Source organism: Antedon mediterranea, chromosome 11 (assembly GCF_964355755.1).
Source record: "Antedon mediterranea chromosome 11, ecAntMedi1.1, whole genome shotgun sequence".
Lineage (NCBI taxonomy): Eukaryota > Metazoa > Echinodermata > Crinoidea > Comatulida > Antedonidae > Antedon > Antedon mediterranea.
Window position 1 is genome coordinate 14,978,121 of NC_092680.1, and position 23,773 is coordinate 15,001,893.

General features: G+C 32.2%; 1 protein-coding gene, 1 non-coding gene and 1 pseudogene across 2 annotated transcripts; all 3 read left to right on the forward strand.

Annotated features, from left to right (window-relative positions):
- On the forward strand, positions 1 to 23,519 carry LOC140062937 (MAM and LDL-receptor class A domain-containing protein 1-like). The gene is made up of 16 exons (XM_072109329.1): positions 1 to 58; positions 5,531 to 5,911; positions 7,922 to 8,172; positions 9,854 to 9,938; positions 10,304 to 10,471; positions 11,066 to 11,334; positions 12,361 to 12,448; positions 13,214 to 13,387; positions 14,006 to 14,274; positions 16,000 to 16,087; positions 16,824 to 16,994; positions 19,016 to 19,311; positions 20,644 to 20,887; positions 21,848 to 22,128; positions 22,365 to 22,449; positions 23,268 to 23,519. Exons 2-16 carry the CDS (start codon positions 5,710 to 5,712, stop codon positions 23,477 to 23,479), a joined length of 2,883 nt encoding a protein of 960 aa, XP_071965430.1. The 5' UTR covers positions 1 to 58; positions 5,531 to 5,709; the 3' UTR covers positions 23,480 to 23,519.
- Positions 18,463 to 18,534, forward strand: Trnad-auc (transfer RNA aspartic acid (anticodon AUC)). Its single transcript has one exon. It is a non-coding gene; the product is annotated as a tRNA-Asp (tRNA).
- On the forward strand, positions 22,701 to 22,818 carry LOC140063286 (5S ribosomal RNA; annotated as a pseudogene).
- Positions 23,520 to 23,773: the final 254 nt, after the last annotated feature.

Below are 23,773 nucleotides of genomic sequence, written 5' to 3' on the forward strand. Positions count from 1 at the left end.
TTTTTTATGAAATGTGAATTGTATTGTAGATCTTTCAGTTTTTCAAATCAAACATCAGGTATGTTTTATAAAATAGCTTTTCAGGTTGATGGATTGTTGGATTAAAAAAAAATCTCTTAGATAGGTTACGTTTACACAAGATGCAATTATGATTGTATAGAAGTGTATATGAAATGTATTGTATTCGTTGTAGAAGCATATGTAGGCGCATATCCTGGAGTGCTAAGCTAGGAAAAGATGATCTACATAAGCTTAATCACGCAACGGCGAAGAGTTGGTGAGTAGTGAAGTATACATCTATAGATTTGAATTCATTTTGAATACGTATATTAGACTATCCACTTTCACTTCATATTGATAGGCAGTATTATGACATCAATCGCACATTTTGCGAACGCGTTCACATCACATACTGAGAATGGTCGAGTGTGTGGCCGAGCGGTTAAAACCGTGGAACCGTAATACATAGCCATGATCGGCAAGGATTCAAGCCTCACTCGGTTCATGGTTCTGGTGGTATAACGAGTCTTCTCGGGTAAGGACTATAAACCGTAGGTCCAGTGTACAAAAAACAAATGGCGATGTGCACCTAGTACATCTTTCGAGACGAGTAGGGAGTTACGCCGGTGTATTTGGCCTACTTGTTCCGTAATAATCAATTTGTTGATGTTGATTGTGGAACTCACGACCACGACGATGGTGAAGATGAAGATGGTCAGTGAAATCACTCAAACTACATTCAAATCATCAGTCTATGGTCGTTACTATGTTTTTAGTATAGTATTTGTTGTGTTCGTGTGACTATGATTTACTGAGGTTTAAATGTTACAAACTCTCAATGGATCTGTCCTACATATAGCTCAATACCAACTGCTTATAAGTGTATAACTTAGACTCTGTAGTCTAATAATGCTGGTTCACATTGATTAATACAGTAAGCAATCGGCCTCTTTCCAAGTGGTCTGTTGCCATCCGGCAATGATGAATTAACAAAATTTTGTGACTGGTTTATTTCAAACAAATTACTTATTAATACTCTTAAAACAAATTATTTAATTTTTCACAATTCTCAACGTAAACTAAAAGTTGATGACCTAAATATACTTCTTGGCGGAATTCAAATTGAACGCAAAACTGAAACACTTTTTTTAGGTGTATATATTCATGAAAACCTCAAATGGACCAGTCATCAAAATTACGTTTCGAAAAAAATATCAAGATCTATTAGTATTATTAACAGACTTAAGCACTTCTTCCCTCTAAATATTTTAAATTCTCTTTATAACACACTTGTACTTCCTTATTTCCAGTATTGTAACATTATTTGGGCTGCAGATTACTCTTCTAATATTGCTAGATTAACTAAATTACAAAAACGTGCAGCTAGATTTATTACTTTTTCACCATATAGAACCTCATCTGAACCCCTTTTTAAACGTCTTGGTATATTAAAATTAACGGATATCCACAATGTTCAAGTTGCCAGTTTTATGTTTAATTATTTTAAAAACCAACTTCCTATTTCTATGATTGATATGCTCTGTAAACGTACCAAATTTCACAATTACAATTTAAGAACTTCTCATTTAAACATTCCTTTTGCTAGACTTACAAAAACTAAATTTTTTATAACTATATCAGGTCCTAATTTGTGGAATCATATCCCACCAAATATCAAAACGTCAATATCATTATTTACTTTCCGAAAAAAGTTAAAGAATCATTATATATCTAAATATTATACTGCTTAGTTAATATGCTTATTATCATTATTTATACTCATATACTATTTATGTCTTACACAAAATATTAGTTGTTGTTTATTATTGCAATCTTTAATCTATACTATATATAATGTATATATAGTATATACTATAATATATACTGGAATTATAATTAAGTATACATATTTTTTTTTCATTTACCAATATCGGTAGTTATTTCATTTATAATTATCATGAAACTATTGAAATATAATTTAAATAATTTTTATAAAGAAGATGTTAGTTATGTTATTATACTGTAATTTTTTATCCTAAATTATATAATTATATATTCTAGGTTATTTTTTATTTTTTTAGTAATGTGTTTTGTTATGGGTCCCTACGAGACAAGTTTTTAACTTCTAGAAGGGATCCATGATAATAATGACTACCAATTACTGCTTTATCTATGTTCACTTTAATATCTTTTTTCTATTTTGTATATATTCATTCATTATTATCTAAATAAATATTATCTGAATTATCTGAATAAACAACTATGTAATCTTAAGACTAAAAATACTAATTTCACCTTGCCTGGGCTGTCCAAAGTTGAAACTGCCTCTGAGATTAATGCCCATTTCTCTAGTGTTTGTAAATGCCATCCCTCCTCTTAATTTAAACGATTTACCTGCTTATCTCCCAGCCCCTGGGCCACCACCTTTAATCTATGCTGTTCAGGTCCTAAAAGCCCTTTGTAAACTTAAGACTAACAAAGCTGACCATCCAGATGAACACCCTATTAAATTATATAGAGATTTTGCTCCTGAACTTGCTGAGCCTGTTGCGGATATCTTCAATCATGCATTGAAGGATGGTGTTTTCCCTGACCTTTGGAAAAGGGTTACTGCAGTTTCCATTCCTAAAACTGTGAATGCTAGTTCTGTCTCTGACCTTAGACCTATTTCCCTTACCTATATTCTTGCCGGGGTATTTGAATCTTTTATTGTTAAGTGGATTCTTGAAGATATTAAGGGTAAATTAGATTCTCGTCAATTTGGTAGTAGGAAAAAGGCTTCCTCAACTCACTATCTTGTTAGTCGTATTGACTCTACACTCAAAGATGTTGAGAAGGGTAAATGTTATGTGAACCAATGTGCCACTGACTTTACTAAAGCTTTTGATCGTGTTGATCATAATGTTATTATTATAAAGTTGATTGAACTGGGTGTGAGGTCGTCCATAATTCCCATCGTCTGCAGCTTTCTCACTTCCCGTTCTCTCAACACCAAGTTTGCTGGGATTTTGTCATCTTCCAAGTCATTGACTTGTGGTGTCCACCAGGGGACATTGCTTGGCCCTGTACTTTTCCTAGTACTTATTAACGATGCTTAGTGTGTTGATTGCTGCAGACGATGGAAATATGTGGATGACCTCACCCTTGGGGAGGTCGTTCACAAAGGTGATTTGCCTTCCATGCAATCCCTGTTAGATGATCTGAGTGTTTGGTGTTCATCCAATAATATTATACCCAAACCCTCCAAATGCCATATCTTGGTTGTCAATTTTCTTAAGGACAAATCGGATGATATTATATCGCCTTCTTTTAGTCTGAGTGGTTCCATTTTACAAGTAGTTGATCACATGACGCTTCTTGGTGTAATCTTTCAAAATGACCTAAAATGGGAACTTAACACTAATAATATTGTGTCTAGAGCTTCTAGACGTTTTTTTCCTTGTGCATTTTGAAGAAAGCTGGAATCTTAATTAATGATTTGTTGACTGTTTATATGGCTTATATAAGACTTATTTTAGAATATGCTGCCCCTGTTTGGCATGGCGCTATCACTAAGGATATGTCCAAGTCTATTGAAAAGGTACAAAAGAGAGCATTGCGAATCATGCTAGGTAACAACTATTTGTTCTATGATCACGCAATGTCAGTTACTGGTTTACCTACTCTTGTTGAGAGTAGAAACAAACTGGTGTTGTCTTTCGGGGAAGGCTTATTAAAATCCGAGCTGTTTAGAGAAATACTTCCCCCTCTTCATAAGCCAGCTCGGTCCCTCAGATTCAACCGCTTTCTGGAAGTACCTCATTGTAAAACCAGCAGACTTAGGTCGTCTCCAGTTCCCACCATGGTGGATATAATTAATAGGCACCACTAGCTCTTTTTTAGATATGTAATAAGTGTATGTTTTAAGGTTTTTTTTATTCATGTATGTTTTTTAATTTTATGGTACGATATCTAATTTTAATAAGATGTTTCTATTTTTATAGCAATTTTAACTAATTTTTATTTATTTGTAATACAATTCATTTCAGTCCTTGACTGTCGTTTTGTAATATATTTTTATATACCGAATAAAAAAAAAATATATAGCAATGTACCACAAAATAGGACATTGGCGTTTAGCTGGCGACAAAACGATATGTTTTGTGACATTACACATAGTCAGGCTAGCTCTTCTTCCTAAAAGCCTAGCTTCATAAAAAATGTGATATTTATGCGTGTATAAGCTAGAACAGATGAGCAACCATTCGTTTATCAACTAACAGAATTCATTCCAATCCACCAAAAATGGAATCTATTTTATTTAATACAATTGCGCCCTCTATTCAAATAATATTTGGGTATAACTTTTCACCAAATTACAACAAATAAAAGACAATTCTTGTAGACGGGATAGAGATAACTACGAAACATCATTTAATTTACCACAAATAGTTTAACCTAAATTTTTTTCATCGTCAATTATTCTCAAAATCAAACTCAAATTAATTAGTATACTTAAATATATGAGGTGATAAAAACAGTACTGGAAGTAGGTACTATTGGGTTGTAAGTCAGGTAGATGCAACCAAGGCTACAACCTTTTGATAGCAGTGATTAACTTAAAATTGACACTTCAATTAAAGACACTGTACCGTTACTATACTCTATTATAAATTTATTTCTTATTTATAATGCCTAATTTACTTTCCAGCCACATTAATGTTTTTTCTTTTTAATTTTCATACATAATTTATACATTTACTTGCTTGCCCACACACACACACAAACAAGATACCACGTTTCCAATAACATGTATCTTAAAAATTTTTCAAGAAATTAGCAATTAACACTGAATATCAATATTGGAATAAATTATTACACCTGATTTTACTTACTTACTCTGTACTTCAGCTCCCATGTAGGCTTCCGTCTGTCAGTGGTGCTAGTCTCGTTTTCAACGTTGGTCTGTCTATGAGAATAATTACTGTAGACCGGTTTGATAAAATGGAAGGGGATGTTGTTGTTGGTTAGCTGGGGAAGGATGGATGGTTACAGGGAAGGCTCTAGATATTTAATTTTGTTAAGCCAATTATCTATAAAAGTATCAAACAAAAATATTAATATTACATTAAATATGACATACACTGTTTACTGAAAGAACACTAAGTAAATAACATTTAAGCAACGTCATTACCGCCTGGATAACTGAAAAAAATCACAACATGAACAAAGTACACTAACTGCAGATCAATTTGAGGTTTGAAAGTAGTTTCAAAACTAAAACTTTACAAAAATTACCGTTTAAACCGTTTCTATTTCAGCAGTTTAGAGTTTTAATCCTTAGATTATTAAACACATGATAGTCTACTGATGTGTGACCAGATTGGGTGGTTGGAGATGGGTTGTACTGCATATGGTTTAATTTTAAAATAATAGAATAGAAGAGACAATATTAATAACTAGAAAATATAGTATTATAGGTATTCCAAACCGATATCAAGGTTATATTTTACATTGTTATAACGACAATTATTTCCTTTCGTCAACTCAGAAAGGTCACAGGTCAGTGGTTGCGTTCATTGATGAGCATTATTCCACCAATGTGGTAGTTCTAAAACAGACAATAGTATTGGAAAGGTCAACAGTAATATAGTGTGAAGTTCTTAAACGGAGGAAGTATACTGTGTTTCACTTCTAAACGTCTGAAGGTGCCAAAATTACCTGCCAACGATGGTGTCGATATTAAAATACTGCATTTTGCTACTGATGATATCAAGTAGTTATTCACTTTTTTGTGATTTTGAAACTGATTTTTGTAACTTTGAGGTAGACACAGACGATGAACTTGCAAGATTTTTACGTTGGTCCAAAAGTACTGGTAGATTTGTTTCTTACATCCCACTAACAGATCATACTTACGGAAATGGAACAGGTAAGAAAAACATGTACATTCCTACGAAACATAGTTAGTACTTGTTACATATTTAAAACCAGTAATTTAGGTGTTGAAAAACAAATGCATTAGAAATTAATAGGATAATTATGTTAATATCATGTGTAAGTGTAATTAATAATATAATTGTCTTTATTAAGTCGGAAAATTGATCTTAAAACTAATTCTTAACTGCCCCAACTAGATGTATTAAGTTATCCAACGAATCATTCATTTCTGGGCGAGATATGTACATCGATAAATCTAAAGAAGTTTTTAATATATAAAATAAATCTTACTAAGTGCGTTTCTCATTATTGTTGTTGAAATAAACTTTCAGTTGATATCATTTTTATTTTAAAGTGTTGCAAACATGGCAGTTCTTTTCAATTTCCATCTACACTTTTCGTTGTCAAAATACAGAATTTCTAGTCGTTTTTGTTTAGGAAAAACGTAATTTTTCTCTATAAAATGTTGCCTAATTATGTTGGTTCTCAAATAGTGTTCTATAGTTGTGTAATTTTGCAATCACATACATTCCAACGAGAGTGAAAGTCACAGGAATCGAACTCGGATCTTACTTTAGTAATTGTTATTATATCTAATATTCTTTAATGTTACGTATAACACGAGTTTCGAATAGGTATCTTTGAGTAGATATGTTTGTAGTTCGGGATCTTTTTTGTATGTTCTTCTCAGATCTATTAAGCCACCTTTGAACCGTTCAAGGATGCTTTTTTCAACTAACCCTTAAAGTTTTAACTCTCGACATTTTTTATAGTTACATATTATTATTGTAAATATCAGCGTTCCACGTGACCACACATTGAACTGTACTAACGATGATAACATTTCCAATTTGCATAAAAAAATCAAATAGTTAATAGGTGACATCGATTTAATGCTCGCGAATATAAGAATATAAACTGCTCTCAGTTATTATTTTTGTACCGATATATGTATACATTCACTGATGTTCACCTTCCGCAGTTGTTGAAGATTAAAGTGTCCCACAATACGTTTAATGGAAAATCAGAGAAGATAATGAGTGGAGATACACTTATTTATTCTTTTTCTATAACAAATGCATTATTTTACAGTGATTTTTTAAAATATATTTGCATTTTACGAACATTAAAAATAACGTAAAAGCAAAATTATTTTCCTACGTTGAAAGTACGCAACACAAAATATAACAGTGGGTATACTATCGGTTAAAAGTTTTATGTATTTAAATACTGAAACTCGTTCAATCCTCCGTATTATTTTTTCTTAATCCGCTAGTAAGTTCCTCCTTAACCCACACGTTTCCCACCCTTGAAAATGTTTCTTGATGACAAGAGCATGATACAATGTTTTAATTACTTGGTATTGGTTTGTAATCTTAAATAGAATATAGATATTTAAATTCACAAACAAATGGTATTCCTGTCGCTAAACACATTACGGTATGGAATTCTGTTAGTTACTAAAATTGCTTCCGGCACGATAGGAAAACGGAAAGATTATATCCGTCACTATTTGGGCGTCATAATCTTATCATGCTTCCTCAAGGAGTACCAGATAGCCTCGACTGCTTTAGCTACCTACTATTGAAGGCTTACAGTATTTACTTTTCCCCCACCAAAATAGCAATTTGAAAAACAGTGCAAATGATTATCAGCCTTTTTATTTGCTTTTGATAATCATGATGTGGGTCTACGTTTATCTTCCAGTTATCTAAAGTGATGGGTCTTGTCGGTTGTATAAGAACATTGGTAACTAACCATTAATGTAGGCCTAAATCAAAACATTCTAAATGCCTAATTTCAATATGCAGTTAAATTGACTATCAATTTATTATACTGATTTTTTCAACGAATATTTTGTGACTTATATCAACATTATATTGCTCTATTTTGATGTATCCATAAACAAAATAATTGTTTATTGAAGGTTCTTATGTGCTTCATAAATGCAAATGTAGCGTTTTATATCTACTACATGCTAAGATATTATCACATTTTTTAGGTCGGTATGCGTTCATGAAAACTAGATATTCTGTATACGATGGGCATTTATATTCACCTGAGCTTACAAATACCGGGTACAAATGTATGTCATTTTACTATCAAGTAACAGGCCAAGTAAATGAGGTTAAGCTATCAGTATTGGCTTTGTATAATGACACGGATACTGGTACTGCTATTTGGACATTGAATGGTGGCAGAGGGCGAGTATGGAGGCAAGTTGAAGTGCCGATACCAGAGGGTGTTTACAAAGTAGGTTCCCCAAATCATATTTTTCACAAAGATTATTTCCACGGTATTATATTAATTATCGAGTATTTATTATTACAGCATCAGAGTTATTACATTGAAATGAAACAAAAATCAGACAAATTGTTTGTTTTATAATATTTTACAATGTAATTTTAACATTAATTCGAAGGAATAGAACTAGTCTTAAAAAGGTGATTTTTTTATATTTGTAGTTACATAATGGTTGTAACTTTCCAGCTAGCTAAAAATTCCCTAATAAATGTATTGGCCTAAAAAATGATTTGATTTAGTCGATTTGGATATTTGAAAGTAGATATTATCCTACTCAAGTTTTTGAAAAATTTGATAAAATAAAACAAAGATGTTATAAAAGTATTCCATAAGCATAAATAGTAAAACAAAGTTCATGATTGTTTAAAATATATTATTAACTTGAATACTGTTTTGAATGCTTTCAAGAAAAACTTTTCTTTTTGCCATCGAGATTAGTTTGTATATCACACAGTAAGACATAAATTTATCAATACAAATGTTTGTTTACTTTTAAACGAAAAAAGAAACTGTTATTGTTAACTGTTTGTTTAAAATTTAAATCAACAAAAACACATGACTGATACTAATACCAATAACGCGTAATAAGACAAGTACTGATAACGGTACGAGTACTCTTAATACACGATATCTTTGCCATTAGGTTCATATCTATAGACAATGTATAACGTGATATATGTGTTTTATTCAGGATACCAAAATGCACTAGTATTGTAACGTATACACATAGTGGCAAAAGTACACAGATTCCAGTGTTTTGAATACATTGTTGGTTAATGATATACAAATAATGAATGTTTATGAGTGCAATGGTACAAATAATGGCACGAGGTGAATGATGAAAGGTTATATCAACGAGGCAAAGCCGAGTTGATATAACCTTTCATCATTCACCAAGTGCCATTATTTGTACCATTACACGAATACAAAACATTCATTATTTGTTTTATATAACATCTAGACGTTTTTTTTCGTACACAAAAATGTTTCAAAAAGTACTATTTAACGATTGTTGAATAGTGCGTACTATTGCACGCCATGTGACCCACATTCGTCCAATCAAATGACAGGAATTTATATAGGTGTTATATAATAAGCGTTATACTTAATTAATAATTTAATTAATACAGAAAACCTATACATACTAAGAAACGGTGGTCATTTTAAAGAGTTTCTAATATTTCCACACTGTTTCCAATAATCCCTTCATTGGGACACCCTAAGGGGACACTTTCCTATGAAAGAAAATACGTTAACACAAAACCACCTCTATTAATGAGTTTGGCCCATTAGGCTGCCCTCAGGATCTACTGCAGTAGTACTTTCTCTCAACATCAGTTAGTACATTAAAAACAAATATTTTGAAGTAAACTCTTCTTTACATTAATATAATACAAGAATACAAAATAATATACATGAATTTGCAAGGAAAGGTATTATAGTTTACCTGTTTTGATAAATAATACTAAGGGTTTATTATTGATAAAGTAAATACACATTCAATAAAAGGTTTTGTTACTTTGAAACATTTGTTTAGAAACATGTTATTTACTTGACAATGAAATGAATAATTGTTCTAACTTAAATTGTTCTTTTTATGAATGATAATGCTATTTTGAATTTGTTTCAGTTGGCGTTCAAAGGTCATCAGACAACCACTTCACAGGGCATATCAATTGATGATGTGAATGTTACGACAACTGAGTGCAGTAAACGTCAGTAAAACCTTTTAAATAAAAAATACATAAATTATACTTATAGTGACAGTTATGAAAAACGCCGAAAACATTTGTTTTAAGGCGGTATAGGTTTGGATAGTAATGCGCACTAGAAATTCCAGAAGCTTTGACTGCTTTAAAACTTCCATAACCCATAACTGCACTTGTTCGCACTTGCTTTTTATGCCATTGGTTCTTTGCTTTGTTTTTTCTAAACACAAATTTCAGTAGTAGACAGCAAATAAGCAAGTTGTTTTTACAAAACAACCTGCTAAATACCATTTTCCCAATAAACCATTAAAAATACATATACAATGTATCTGTTTCCATTTCTTAATGTAATTTTTTCCTTTAAACTACAGCTGAAAATAAAACCGAATATGTTGGAATAAGATGCGACTTCGAATCTTTTGAAATATGTGGTTATAAACAAGATAACTCGGATGATATGGACTGGGTATGGAGTAGTGGAACAACATACACATCTGGCACTGGCCCATCAAAGGATCATACACGAACCGATCAGTTTGGTATGTTTATTATTATCATTAATATTTACTGTAACTCTCGCTCGTATTAAAAGTCAACTCTATAAGAAAGAGCAAGTCTAATACATAATAGCAAACAAGAAACATTCTGTTCAATGTCATGCCTATTTCCCAGACCACCTCTCATCAATTTTTCTCTTCTATTAACAAGAAAAAGAAATGTTTTTGTTAATTATGCAATTTTTCACATAATATATTTGATTTTAATTTATTAAGAAAATCATCAAAACAATACATATACAAAGTGATAACATAAATTACTGACATTACAAATAAAAACATTTATAAACATTTATAACTTGATTAAAATTGCGAAATGGCCTATTCAGAGTCTTTTTTTGTTATTAATCTTCATTTTCCATATTTTTTTGGGACATCTTTTTAGGCGTAACAATTAAACATTGGTTAAAAAGAAATTTTAAAATTCCTGATTCAATTATTTAACTGTTATATGTTCGAATAATTATCTCTCAACATTCACTTATTTGAAATTGTTCATGGTAAAACATTATTTTTTGAACATATATAGTCTGAGTTTTATGACAATGCTTTTTATATTGTTTTATTACGGTATAGGATTTTACATGTATTTGGAGACATCAGTCTACCCAGTAGTTTCTGGCCACAAAGCCCGATTAATCTCTCCATCTATGAACAAAACAACGGATAATTGCTTAGAGTTTTGGTACAATATGCACGGCCGTCATTCCGAGAGACTAAACGTATTTGTTAAGGAGTCAAAATCTGAATCACTTGGTTCAGCAGATTGGACAAAGGCAGGAGATCATGGAGACAAATGGTACCGTGGTACGGTGACTGTCGATACAAACTTCAAATCATTTTACGTAAGTAATACTGTATATTCTCACAAACGCTCTAAAGCCTGGTTCCCACTAGCGACGCAAGGCAATGCAACTGACGCAACGTAAGAAAATCTAATAATTGTGTTTGTCCCCACCGCCTGCGTGAAATCAAACCTGCTTGTTTCGCGTCAATGCAACGTTAGCATGCGCGCCGTATATAGTATATATAAATTTAGTACAGTATATAGTAGACTTTGACATTGTTTAACTGGTACTTTTGAGTACGCGCTGTACTATATTGCGTTGTTGTATGAAATCAAACTGATTTGATTTTCCGTACCGACGTGTAATTACGCAATACAGCACTTTGCGTCGATACGTCGCTGAGTTACGTTGCGTGGGAACCAAGCTTTACATATATGTATACATAAATGAAATAATGGTATCCGCCAATAACTACATAATGTATAATACCACCACCAAAATTACACAACCATAGAAGTCACGCTTGCTATTTGATTGTTACGTTGGTTATCTGCTTCTTTCTTTATAATGCTAATTAATTGCCAAATTTACATATTGTTAATATTGTTATAAGGACTGTGGGCTACTACTAATGATTGTACTCCAAACATGTCGCTAACATAGCACTGTTTGTATTATTATTAAATATTTTGTTACATTTAAATTTATCAATACTTACATAGTTCTAAATGTATAAAGGAAATCAATAATGGATGGCATGATCTATTTTCCTGACACTTCTTGTTTGATGTCTCTTCAATAATCATTTTGAAGTAAGAGATTGCTTTGAAAAATGGAGATATTTGTAATATTTATATGTTCCAAGTTTTATGCATAGTACCGAATAACTCGATGGGTTTTCCAGACAAAACAACATAATTATGTAATGTCGTTTATTTTGAGGTTTCGATTAAGTTGGAACTATTTTGTCAACATTACGGAATAAAACCACCAGTAAAAAATACAGTAGATTGATTTATATTCTAGCAGTAAAAGAGTATACCAACGATAGCATGCAATATAGTTTGTAGGTTTATCTTTCAGGTTGTGTTTGAAGCAGTGAGAGGCGAGGGAGACTATGGGGACATTGCTCTTGATGATGTCTTTATACATGAAGGAAAGTGCCCTGAAAGTAAGATGTGTTCATCTATTAGGACTATATAATTATTTTGCTTGACTCACACTCTTGAATTAAGTTAGACGAATTGAAAAATAACTTGGGAAATAATAAGTATAGGCCTAAAGTATTTTCCCATGATCAAATGAGATTGTTCATGTGTTCAAACATTTCTTTTGTTTTTAGCCTACTCATTCCAAATTGTGTTTCAACGTTGGCGTTAAAATATTATATTATTAATATAAAGTAATACTTATAAGTAGAACAAGGGCATTATTATAATGTCAGGATTCCACTCGGGATTATAGTTGAAAAAAAAACATTTAGGCATTTGTTACTGTAATAAATAATATGATGATCCCTTAATCTACAAACATAATGCATATGGAACTTTCCCAACACTTTACGTAAACATAAAAGCTATAGGCTTATGCTTATATTGAAGCGGCCATTTTATGAAACCGAATATCAATGTATATTATAATGGCACTAAATAGAAATGTGATATTCTATCTCGCTCCGCTCGATCGATTCTCTAATTGTAACTTTTAATTTTCGCAAACAAATGTATTTTTAGACCAATTACTTCGTGGCGGTTGAAATCCTGCGTTCGATAGTACTCGGGCATATATTCTCTACGTCACAAGCTGTAGAGCAGAGAGATCATCTTATGTTCGCTTATTTTGACGACACTCGTCCGTAGAAGTTGTCATAGAGTAAAATGCCGATGAATTGATCGTGATTTTAGCTTTTACATTATATTATTGAAATACATTTTAGTTCCCACACCGGCACCACCTCGACCAATAGCAGACGTGAGTTGCACATTTGAAGTTGATATGTGTAACTACACTCAGGGAATTGGCGACAAGTTTGACTGGGCTCGATATACAGGAGATGGATACCGGAGTTATGTACTACCCCGTGTTGATCACACCTTAGGAACCGATAAAGGTATGCAGATTATTAATTTTTTAAATTTAAACATTAGTTAATTTTCTACTACTAAATAAATGCTATACGAATAATGAATGTGTATTGGAAGGATATGTCATAGATTGAACGAATGAATACTCTATTTAAAAGGCCGAGTAAAGTTAATGTGGATAAACGTATTCACACTATTACAATTCATTACAACTAGCAAGCGAGTTATCTCTATCAAGGTTAAATTGATAAAGAGACTCGACGTTGACGCGGGCCACCATCTTGTCTTGAATATACAAATGATGAGGAATAGTGAAATAGTAAAGATCTAGACGGGGAAGCATTTCAGTACTGTATTATTAAATCTTAATCTGAATCCTGTTTATCAATATGTAAAACATTTTTTTTATCACAACAATGGTGGTTTTATGAGTACGTAGGCCTATTTTTTTCTCTTTTATTTTTTTCTATGAAATGCATAGCAGGTTAATTCTATGCGTCACCTACATGTTTTCTATTTTAAATTTTAATTAGGCCATAGGCCTATGATTTTTAATAAATTGTGTCTTTATTTGTACTGAGGCTATAGGCCTATAGTTAACTCTGTTGCTTTAATAATTTGTCAGTTTTTATTTATCGGTTTAGGCGCTTTTGTTAACATAAATCCGCTGTATTCAAACACTATTGGAGATGACGCCAGACTGGTTACACCGTTGATTAAAATGAACAAGGAGACGATGTGTTTGCGATTTTATTTTTATATCAACCATTGGTCAGTAGATAAGTTTGCTGTATATGTAGTACTAAAAGGAGATAGTATGCCTATTGATCCGTTTTGGGCGATTTACAACCAAAGGTCTTCTACATGGCAGTCGCAGGATCTTGAAATATACCCACAGGATTCAGACTTTTATGTAAGATATGTTTTTATATTGCTAATTACATTTTACCTACGTTTTTAATCTAATTTAAGATCACAAACATAAATGCACGAAAAACCCTTGAAAATAAGAAAAATAAGTCGATTATAATTATTTAAGCGGCCAGCTATAAATACGAGATTGATATTTTCATATTGCTTATGTGATGCACACACTTTCGATCGATCGTAAAGTGGAAAAAATGTATTAACGGATTCTGCCAAAAAAGGAAAAACAATTCAGCAACGGGACAATGTCAGGCTTATATTATAATATAGATGTACGTGACCGTACCATTCTTTGCCAGCTAGGCCTAAACAACTAAGCCTACTGTAAGACTGTACTGTAAGAAAAACAATGCACTACCTAAGTAGCTCGCGTCGAAAGTTCTATCGTAGACGTTTCTATGCTTATCTTAGTTAGGCTTAGTTTTGTAGGGCTAGTTGGTAAAGGGCGGTAACATCGAACATCGTACGTTAGCTACAGGCCTAATCTGACGTTGTCTCGCTGCTGAATTAATTTTCTATCCCTTTTTGCAAGAATCCGTTAATACAATTTGGGGAAGGCCTGGTATATTAAAAGTTACGGTTCTTTTTATTTGTTTACCCCTTCAATATGAAAATATCAATCCGCGTGCGTATATGCATGTTGGAATTTATAGTGAGCCGCTAAAATGATTAGAATCGGCTTATTTTTCACAATTAACAGTTTAAAGACGAAAAAAAAATATAGCAATAGTATTTATTTTTACATAAAATGTAATGTGTTCTTTACCCTTAGAAGGTACAATTTTAATACAAGGAATGACCTGGTTTAATGTTTTTAAAATTATATATATTCATTATTTTTACAAAACGTCAACAATTGTACGTAGGCCTATAGTTTCTTTAAGTTTTATATTTTCCAATGACAGATAATTAGTAGCCTATAGTTAGAATTAACCATAACACATGGTTGAATAAAAAGATCTTGCATATCCTATCTACATAAATTGTTGCCAACCTTTGAGTTTGAAGAGTTTTAGATGGACTGTCTTCTCTGTGTCAGTTCTGCTATTGTATTGATTAGTAAAGAAAAAATATTCGGCATTACTAATTCTGAAAAAAAGATTATTTTCTAGACAAAAAGTCCAACAATTGTCATATTAGATGACTTAATACCATGTGATCATTCATCTTAATGGCCAATAAGTACACTTGAGGAAGGAACACAGTGTTATGATAACAATGTCATACATTGAAACAGTTCAAAGTTTATTGTTACATCTCTGGTCGTTTGTTCACAAACTTGAACCAAGTTATTTTTTTTAAATACTCAATGACTAGTTTATGTCTGAAAATATATGTTTCTTTAAATTTGATAGGTTTGTCAGATATAAGTTAAATGATAAGGCCAACAGCCATAAGTCGCGTGCTAAAACGCATAGTGATACCGGACCGACAGACAGACCGACAGACCGACAGACCGACCGACAAAGTAAACTATAGAGAATAGGCCTACTATTACATGTACTAGAATAAATAAAATGCTATGAAATAGAATTCGAACCAAAAAAAAAAATAAATAAATAAAATAAAGGCTTTAATTGAGTGTAATCTTTCTTAATTTTATGAAAAATTATTTACACTATGGCAACTGAAAAATATTTAAAATGTAGGCAAATGTACACAATTTTGTTTTCATTGCCGTACTTGTATTTTCTTGTATTTTCTTGTTTAGATTATGTTTGTGGGGACAAAGGGATCATCAACTTATCCAAATATTGCATTAGATGACGTTTCAACAACGAGTGGAGTTTGTAAAGTCAGTAAGTATATATCGCTACCGGTAGTCGATACAATTAGCCTTGAAAAATAGCGCCAAATTCTATAGGAAGTATCCATTTTGGTTGGTGTTTAAATGGCGCCAAATGCATTTAGCTCAGTGATACTTTAGGAAAGGACCATTTTTGATTTTCTGTAATTGTTGAAGAAACCTTCACAACAATTTAGTTGATTGTTTTTGTAATCTATTTGAAACAAGACTTAGAAAAGAGTGCTGGTGTTAGGTTGGATTTCATTTACATATTTCAATGTTTTATGTCGATGCATATCATAAACTTTAACTAACACGTTTACATGATTGAATTACAACTGATACGGTACAATTATCAAATGGTTCCTTTTAACGATATTCTTAGATACTTACGGTACTTAGTTCCGTGTCCTTGGATGGAAGAGACATGATAGGATGTCACCTGGTTTAGTCATAATAGTAGAAGCAAGTTTTGCAACCCAGAAAGTAATGTGATAATACCAGCATCTAGCATAGCAACAACTAACAAACAATTTTGAATTGAATTATCGAGAACCGAAAACTCCCATACATTGTAAATTATATCAAGACAATCTAGCAACATGTTGCTCAGCTTTGGAGATAAAACGTCGAATAACATGTACTGTACACTGTTACGAGTTCCTATCTAGGCGAGCCCAGTGTCCTGTTGTTAAATTGTCTGATTAGGCATATATCAAATAAGGTTTATAATGTTTTAAATATTTTAGTTACACCGACACCAGGTGTTCCAGACGCAGACTGTGATTTTGAGAAGAACATGACTGTTTGTGGCTATGAACAAGACACAACTGACAACTTCGATTGGGTCTGGCACAAAGGATCAACGGGTTCAGACAACACGGGACCTGCAATTGACCATACAAAAGGCGATGCTTCAGGTAATACTTCCAATGGAAACTTTTTTATCGTCTTTTGTTTAACCAAAACCATTTAAAATTTAATTAGGCTAATGTAAATTACTCTTTGACGCTCTTGTTGGTATATGTGTTATATTTGATTTATATTTTTCATTTTTTATTTATCACACATTTTAAAACAATTGTGTAAGTATAGATTCTTGAAAATCATTTTGAGGCTCATTTTCATTTTATAAAATATAATGAAAATTGTAATTCAGATTTACAAAAATAATTATTTTTTCTTATAATAATCAAACATTTATATAGCGCTAATTCCAAAACGATAATCAATGGTGCATTGTATCCTGAAATTTGATTAATTTTTAAATTAATCTTATTAATGAAAAGTTAGTAACCGTTTTACAAAAGGTTGCTTGTTTCCAAAGAAATACATTCTTTAGGACCAGAGATTAGTTAGGATAAATACATTGCTCATAACAGTAAAATATGCTCATAACATAACTGAAACTATACAGTCGTTCCTATACATACATACATTATGTTTATATAACTTGCAATTTAAGGTCAGAAATTATTTTAATTGCGGATTCCTTTCCCATATTTATTTTGGTAAATAATAAGTAGGCCTATACTTACGGAAGGAAGTTGCTGTTGAAACACAAATATTTAGTGATACAGAGGAAAGGACAGTTTATTTTAACAATATGCAATGGGAACCATATTCGTATATATATATACGAATATAAAACCACAAAACCTTTTGGACTTAACATTAGGAACATACTCCCAGATCGGTAAAATTATTCCATTGACTACCAAAATTTAAGTTTCAATATTAACAACCATTTAAGCTGTTTTTTAGTCTCATTCCAAAATTGTTTATATCTCTACCAAGCTACCTTCTTTGTTTTCTCTTATTCAGACTCCACCCTGGCTCCCTTTGTTATATTTCTTTTATTCCTGTCCACCCAGGCACCACTTGCCAGCTTTATACTATGACGTTATCCAAATTCCTTCACTTGCACTGATGAAGGGCTAGTGTTGCCCGAAAGCTCTGCTAACTTTTCTGGCTGTTTACTTTATCGTTTTGATTTAGCTTTTCGCTTTTTATTTTTGTATCTCCATTGAGATCCAGCCACTGATACCCACAGCATTGTCATTTTTTTCAGTAATTTGCCATTGGATTTATATATATATATATAAAGACTTTTTCTCATTCTCACAGATTTCCTCATCTTTATCGTTTCAAATTAATTAATTAAATTTCAGTATATCACCGGGCGGTTTAGAATTAATGTTCTTTGCCTCTTGTGTTTATATATATATATTTATTTATATATCGTGAATAAAAATACTGAAAGATGAGGGCGTATCAATTTGATCTCTGTTGCGCGTGTGTACAACTGAGGACTAGTGCTGTTCCGCCGTACCACGCCGAGAATGTTAAAGAGTCGTTATTCAATCGAGTTCGCACAATACCATGAAAGCCCCAGTGGTCTAATGGTTAGGACATCTGCATATCAAGCAGGCGGTCCGAGTTCGAGTCTCGGTTGGGGCGACTTTTTCTCATTCTCACAGATTTCCTCATCTTTATCGTTTCAAATTAATTAATTAAATTTCAGTATATCACCGGGCGGTTTAGAATTAATGTTCTTTGCCTCTTGTGTTTATATATATATATATATATATATATATATATATATATATATATTTTGGTAAATATAAAGACGATTGTGCCTTCATACTCTGTAGGCCTACTATAAAATAAATAACACTTTTGCATAATTGTTAATAGAAAATACATAATATTTAATACTGTGGATAAAAACAGAATGGCTGCAACATTACTAAATTAAAGTATTTCATTTTCCAAATGGTCGATTTATAATATTTGGAAGCAAATTTATATAGATTTCATTTGAGATAAAACTGATAGGTAGAGTGAACTCGCATTACATTAGAAAATACTAACATATGACATTTGACCTCAGCGTTTATATGTGAAATTACTGCAATCGCTCTTTGTTTCTACACTATAGGTCACTATATATACATAGAAACATCAGACCCACGTCGACCAAACCAAAGAGCTAAAATCACATCTCAGACTATCGCTGGACGTGATGAGCCAATCTGTCTTCACTTTTGGTACCACATGAAAGGCGAGCATGTTGGAACATTAAACGTTTATAAAATATATACAGGCAGTACTTACAGACGGTCAATCTGGACCAGAAATGGCAACCAGGGCAAAAATTGGAAAGAAGCATCTGTTTTAATCAATCAAGACTACGAAGGAAGTGGAACCTTTGACATTGTGGATCTCAGTTTTAAGGTAATTATACAGTGTGTATTATGTTAAGGCAGAAGCATGAAAAATAACATATTAATATAAATATCGTTAGTGTAAAATGATGTAAGTACAACCCTCTGGATATCACTACCACACAACGAAAAATAAAGAAAAATCTTTCATGGATCACTCTGGCAACAAGCTATCGATTTCTTGGAAGCGCTGATTTAGTTATGTCCAGCCTTACGGCATACTTTACATAGTAAATTCAGTAGAAGAGAAACAATGTCCCCTGCCCCTCCCCCACCCCCATCAATGTATGAAAAATGTTAGTTTACTGCAAAAGCACACATTTTGGCTAAAAACAAGTGTTGTAATATATGGTTTAGAAAATTAATATTCAATGTCACACAAAATTATATGTTAGAATAGTGTTTTCTCTATTCCTGTTTAATCTTGACCAAATAATTTATGCATTGATTGATAAGTTAACATAGTATTTTAATTAAGTAAAATTTGGTCACCAATCATTCATAATTTGCTGAAAAGTCACATACATTTGAATGTGAAAAAAGTAGGCGAATACTACTTTTGGAAACGTACTTCTTCAATCAAGCTACCTAAAAAGCAATATCGGTTTTACAAAGGAAATCGAATACTTTAGAAACTTCCTAATTTCTTCCTGCCATTAAAATAACATTGATTGTCAGTTAGAAATTAAACAATGCATGCGGTTCATAGAATTGCCCTATTCAGAATGATAGTACAGTAGTAGATTCAGTCAAGTGGCAGATTTTTATTGGTCATTCATAGCAGAGTTAATATTATAGTACTGACGTATACTATCATCAGTTTGTGCCCTTTGTGTGAAAGTTTTGCAACAATTATATTAGTTTCAATGTATGTGTATTGTTTCTGGGGTCTTTCTCGAGACAAGAAACTTGATTTCTTCTAGAGAAGACCCCAAATGATGGCTTATTACCATGTTTTCATTTAAATAATGTACACACCTATATATTATACTGTTAAAAAATATGCCATTGTTGAACAAATAAATGTTTTTTTGAATTGAATAATTATAATTCATGAGGGCGTGTGGCACAGTGAGGGCGTGCGCCGCAGTATGTTGGATTGCTGATCGTGACAAGACACTTTATTTACGTTTGACTCTCTCAAACCAGATGTAAAAATGGGTATCTGGTTAGGTCAAGACACAACCTTGCGCTGATTACTAGCTGCATTATCGGAGTATGTTTCCATACGTATTTTGTCAAAAAAAATGACCGGGGTAATAATGTGAAGTGAATAATTGTGCAATGAGCGCTATATAGAAACGAATACTGATTATGATTACTATTACATTTTTTGTTATAGGTTTCGTTTGAAGCAATTGTTGGCGATGGTCATGAGGGCGACATTGCTATTGATGATATAAAGTTTGAAGTCGGATCTTGTAAACCAGAAGCACCAGAAGAACCGCCAATTACAAAATCATGTGACTTTGAATCGGGATTGGAGAAATGTGGCATGTATCAAGCTATTGGAGATGAGTTTGATTGGATTTCTATGAATAAATCAGTACAAAGTAACTACAAGAAGTACAAACCGTATATCAAAAGTAAGACTTATTTCAAGTTTTGAATACAAATAGGCCTATGCCAAAGTTTCCATTTCAATTCAAATAATTATCTAATTACTCTATCTATTTTTTCTTTATTAACATAAAGATACTTAGGTCTAGCCTACTGGGTACTCTGTGTACTGCAATTCTGTTTCTCCCGCTCTTCAATTGTCTTGTTTTATCAGATTCTCCTTGGTCTCTCGATTTCAACAGTTAAATAGGCTTTATTAATTATACATTTTCATTTTCAGTCATTGTATCTTTATTTGTCCATTAAAACTTAAAATTAACAGACATTTGCTTTGAAAAACTGGCATATCATCATATAAAAATACACAGAAAATTACACAACACAGAATCAGCATGCTAGCAACACGCTATAACATGATGAGCATGATGAGGCTCGAGACAATGAAAGATGTTGACTATTTTAGAAAGTTGGTCAACAAACGAAAGAAATGGAGAAACCTGGTACAAAGAGTAAAGCAAGGCAGCGCAGGCGGAGAAATCAGTAGATTACTCGGTGAAGAGGCACTAAATAAAAAAAATAATATAAATAACAACACAGTAAAAACAAATTAGTCTGATAAAAGATTAAAAAGTACTTATTATAATAATGATTCAATATTGCACATTTTTGGTAATTAAATAATAATCAATACAATCAATCAATAAATCAAAATAACATTTTCTATCGTTCATTCACAAACAAACATAATTTCTTACAATATAGGCCTACATAAAAGAATAAAGGAGGCAATGAAATGGCTACAGAAAAATAATCTAAAATTAATTTTTTGTTTTATCTCATTTTACAATAAATAATACTAAAAAAAATGTGTTTGTGGAGGAATTAGTGATATTTTGAGGGAGGGAATTCCATAAATTAGGTTCAATAAAATGCCATCAATAATGACATATAGATAGAGATAAATATAATGTTTTTTGTTTGTTTAGATCATGGAAATATTATGGCACTGGACATGGCTGGCAAAAAACCACACACACGTGCTGTGATAATAGGATTCATCGCTGTGAAACCAAATGCGCAATACTGTATGTCTCTAGAATACGTAATTACTGGTGATATAACACAAAGAATAAATGTCGTAATGTACAAATCGAATTCTTATTATGGACCTGGTGTTTCAAAGCCTCTTAAGAGCATCGTTGGACACAATGACGATGTTTGGAAAAAAGCGTATATTAATATTAATCCAAATGGTAAAAATGTAACGGTAAGTATACAAATATTTAATTCAATCTTTATTTCCGATCGTCACATGAGAATTATTCATAAGTAGTAAAAGAAAAAAAACAACATTTCCACCACACAGCTTATTACAATAAATAATTTGATACAGGACATTTCTTCAGAAAGTCACCTGCATTGGTTAAGTTTGCACTGTAAACTTATAGAAATACAGAACATTGTAATACTGTAATTCATCTCTCTTCTACTCTTTATTTTCAGTATGGAATTGAAGGTGTTGTCGGTGTAACAGATAAAGGACAGATTGCAATTGACAACATTAAAATCGATGAAATGTCATGCAGTAGTACGTAAACGTTTATTCCCTTTTCTATCGATAGTTAAAAATAGATATAGATAAAAACCTCGTTTTACCTGAAATATATCATGCATAACTATGTAGGTGGTAGCAGCTACCTCTATAAAGATCATATGACCCATAGGCATATGTCCTTCAAAATTGCCATGATTCTGTCTCGATTTACTTTCCAATACCGAAATATATTTCAAATTAAAATAAGGTATACTTCCTTCAATAACCTTTTCACATCATAAAAGATATACGGCTTTACCACGTTGAAACACCAGTTCTCGTCAGATCACCGAAGTTAAGCAACGTTGGGCCTAGTTAGAGCTTGGATGGGAGACTATCTGGGAATAGCGGGTGCTGTATACGGAGCTGGGGTCCTGTTAGGCATTAGAAATCAGCACAGCTGATTCTTATGGCAGCCCCTGAATCTAGTATCTGCCTCAGAACTCTGGTTTTGTTTGTATCAAACCTGTTAGTGGCGGTAGTTATCACTGTTGGTTTCGATTGAATAAAATAAAAAACAAATACATATCCACGTAATATTACCGTCTCACATCTTTGTGTGAAAGAGGCCCTCCGACTTAACAATATCGTTCGAACCAATGTTTCTTTGTTTTTCCTGGTTTATACGTATAAGTTGTATCAGGAGTTGATTTTATGTTCATGAAATGTTCAATATCAACGTATACGTGATTAAATTTTTAAACATTTAGTATACAAAACTATTGACATTATAATTATTATGACATGGAGTGTAGAGTCTGCTGTCAAAAGTAATACAAATTGTATCTAATGTTCAATATATTATCTTTCAGAAATAAAGCCAGAAAAAGAAGAAGAAGGATCAAACTTTGGTATGGGTATAGGTATCGGCTTTCTTATCTGTGTATTAATTTTTGGCTGTATTTTGGTTGCCGCGTATTTATTCTATAATAGAAGGCAAGGATTACCTCGGTACACAAAAGAATTAAATACCAATGCTATCTTTAAAGGTGGCGAACACGATCCTGATATAAACTTTAGTTAATGATGTTTGTTTTTATTACTTTTTTTAATAACATAAACAAGTTCTTATTAATTAAGGATGAGACTAGTAAGGGCTCAGTTATTTACCCGGTAAAGTTGGTTTATGGTCCCCAGTTAATCTTTACCATTGATGGGTAGGATAAGAAACTATGCCTGGCTGGGGCCTAAACAAAATGAATAAAAACTACAATAAATTTGCAAAATACTTCCACATAAATGACACTGTTATGTTGATACGATCGTGGAGTATAATGGTATTTGTAAGTTAAAACAATTTCGAATCAGTGTTCACGAC

Excerpts from the sequence above, each read along its gene's own strand:
- LOC140062937 (XM_072109329.1), top strand. The coding sequence starts at position 5,710 with ATGGTGTCGATATTAAAATACTGCATTTTGCTACTGATGATATCAAGT. Across the intron at positions 5,912-7,921 it reads TACTTACGGAAATGGAACAG|GTCGGTATGCGTTCATGAAA; the intron begins GTAAGAAAAACA and ends CACATTTTTTAG. Across the intron at positions 10,472-11,065 it reads TACACGAACCGATCAGTTTG|GATTTTACATGTATTTGGAG; the intron begins GTATGTTTATTA and ends ATTACGGTATAG.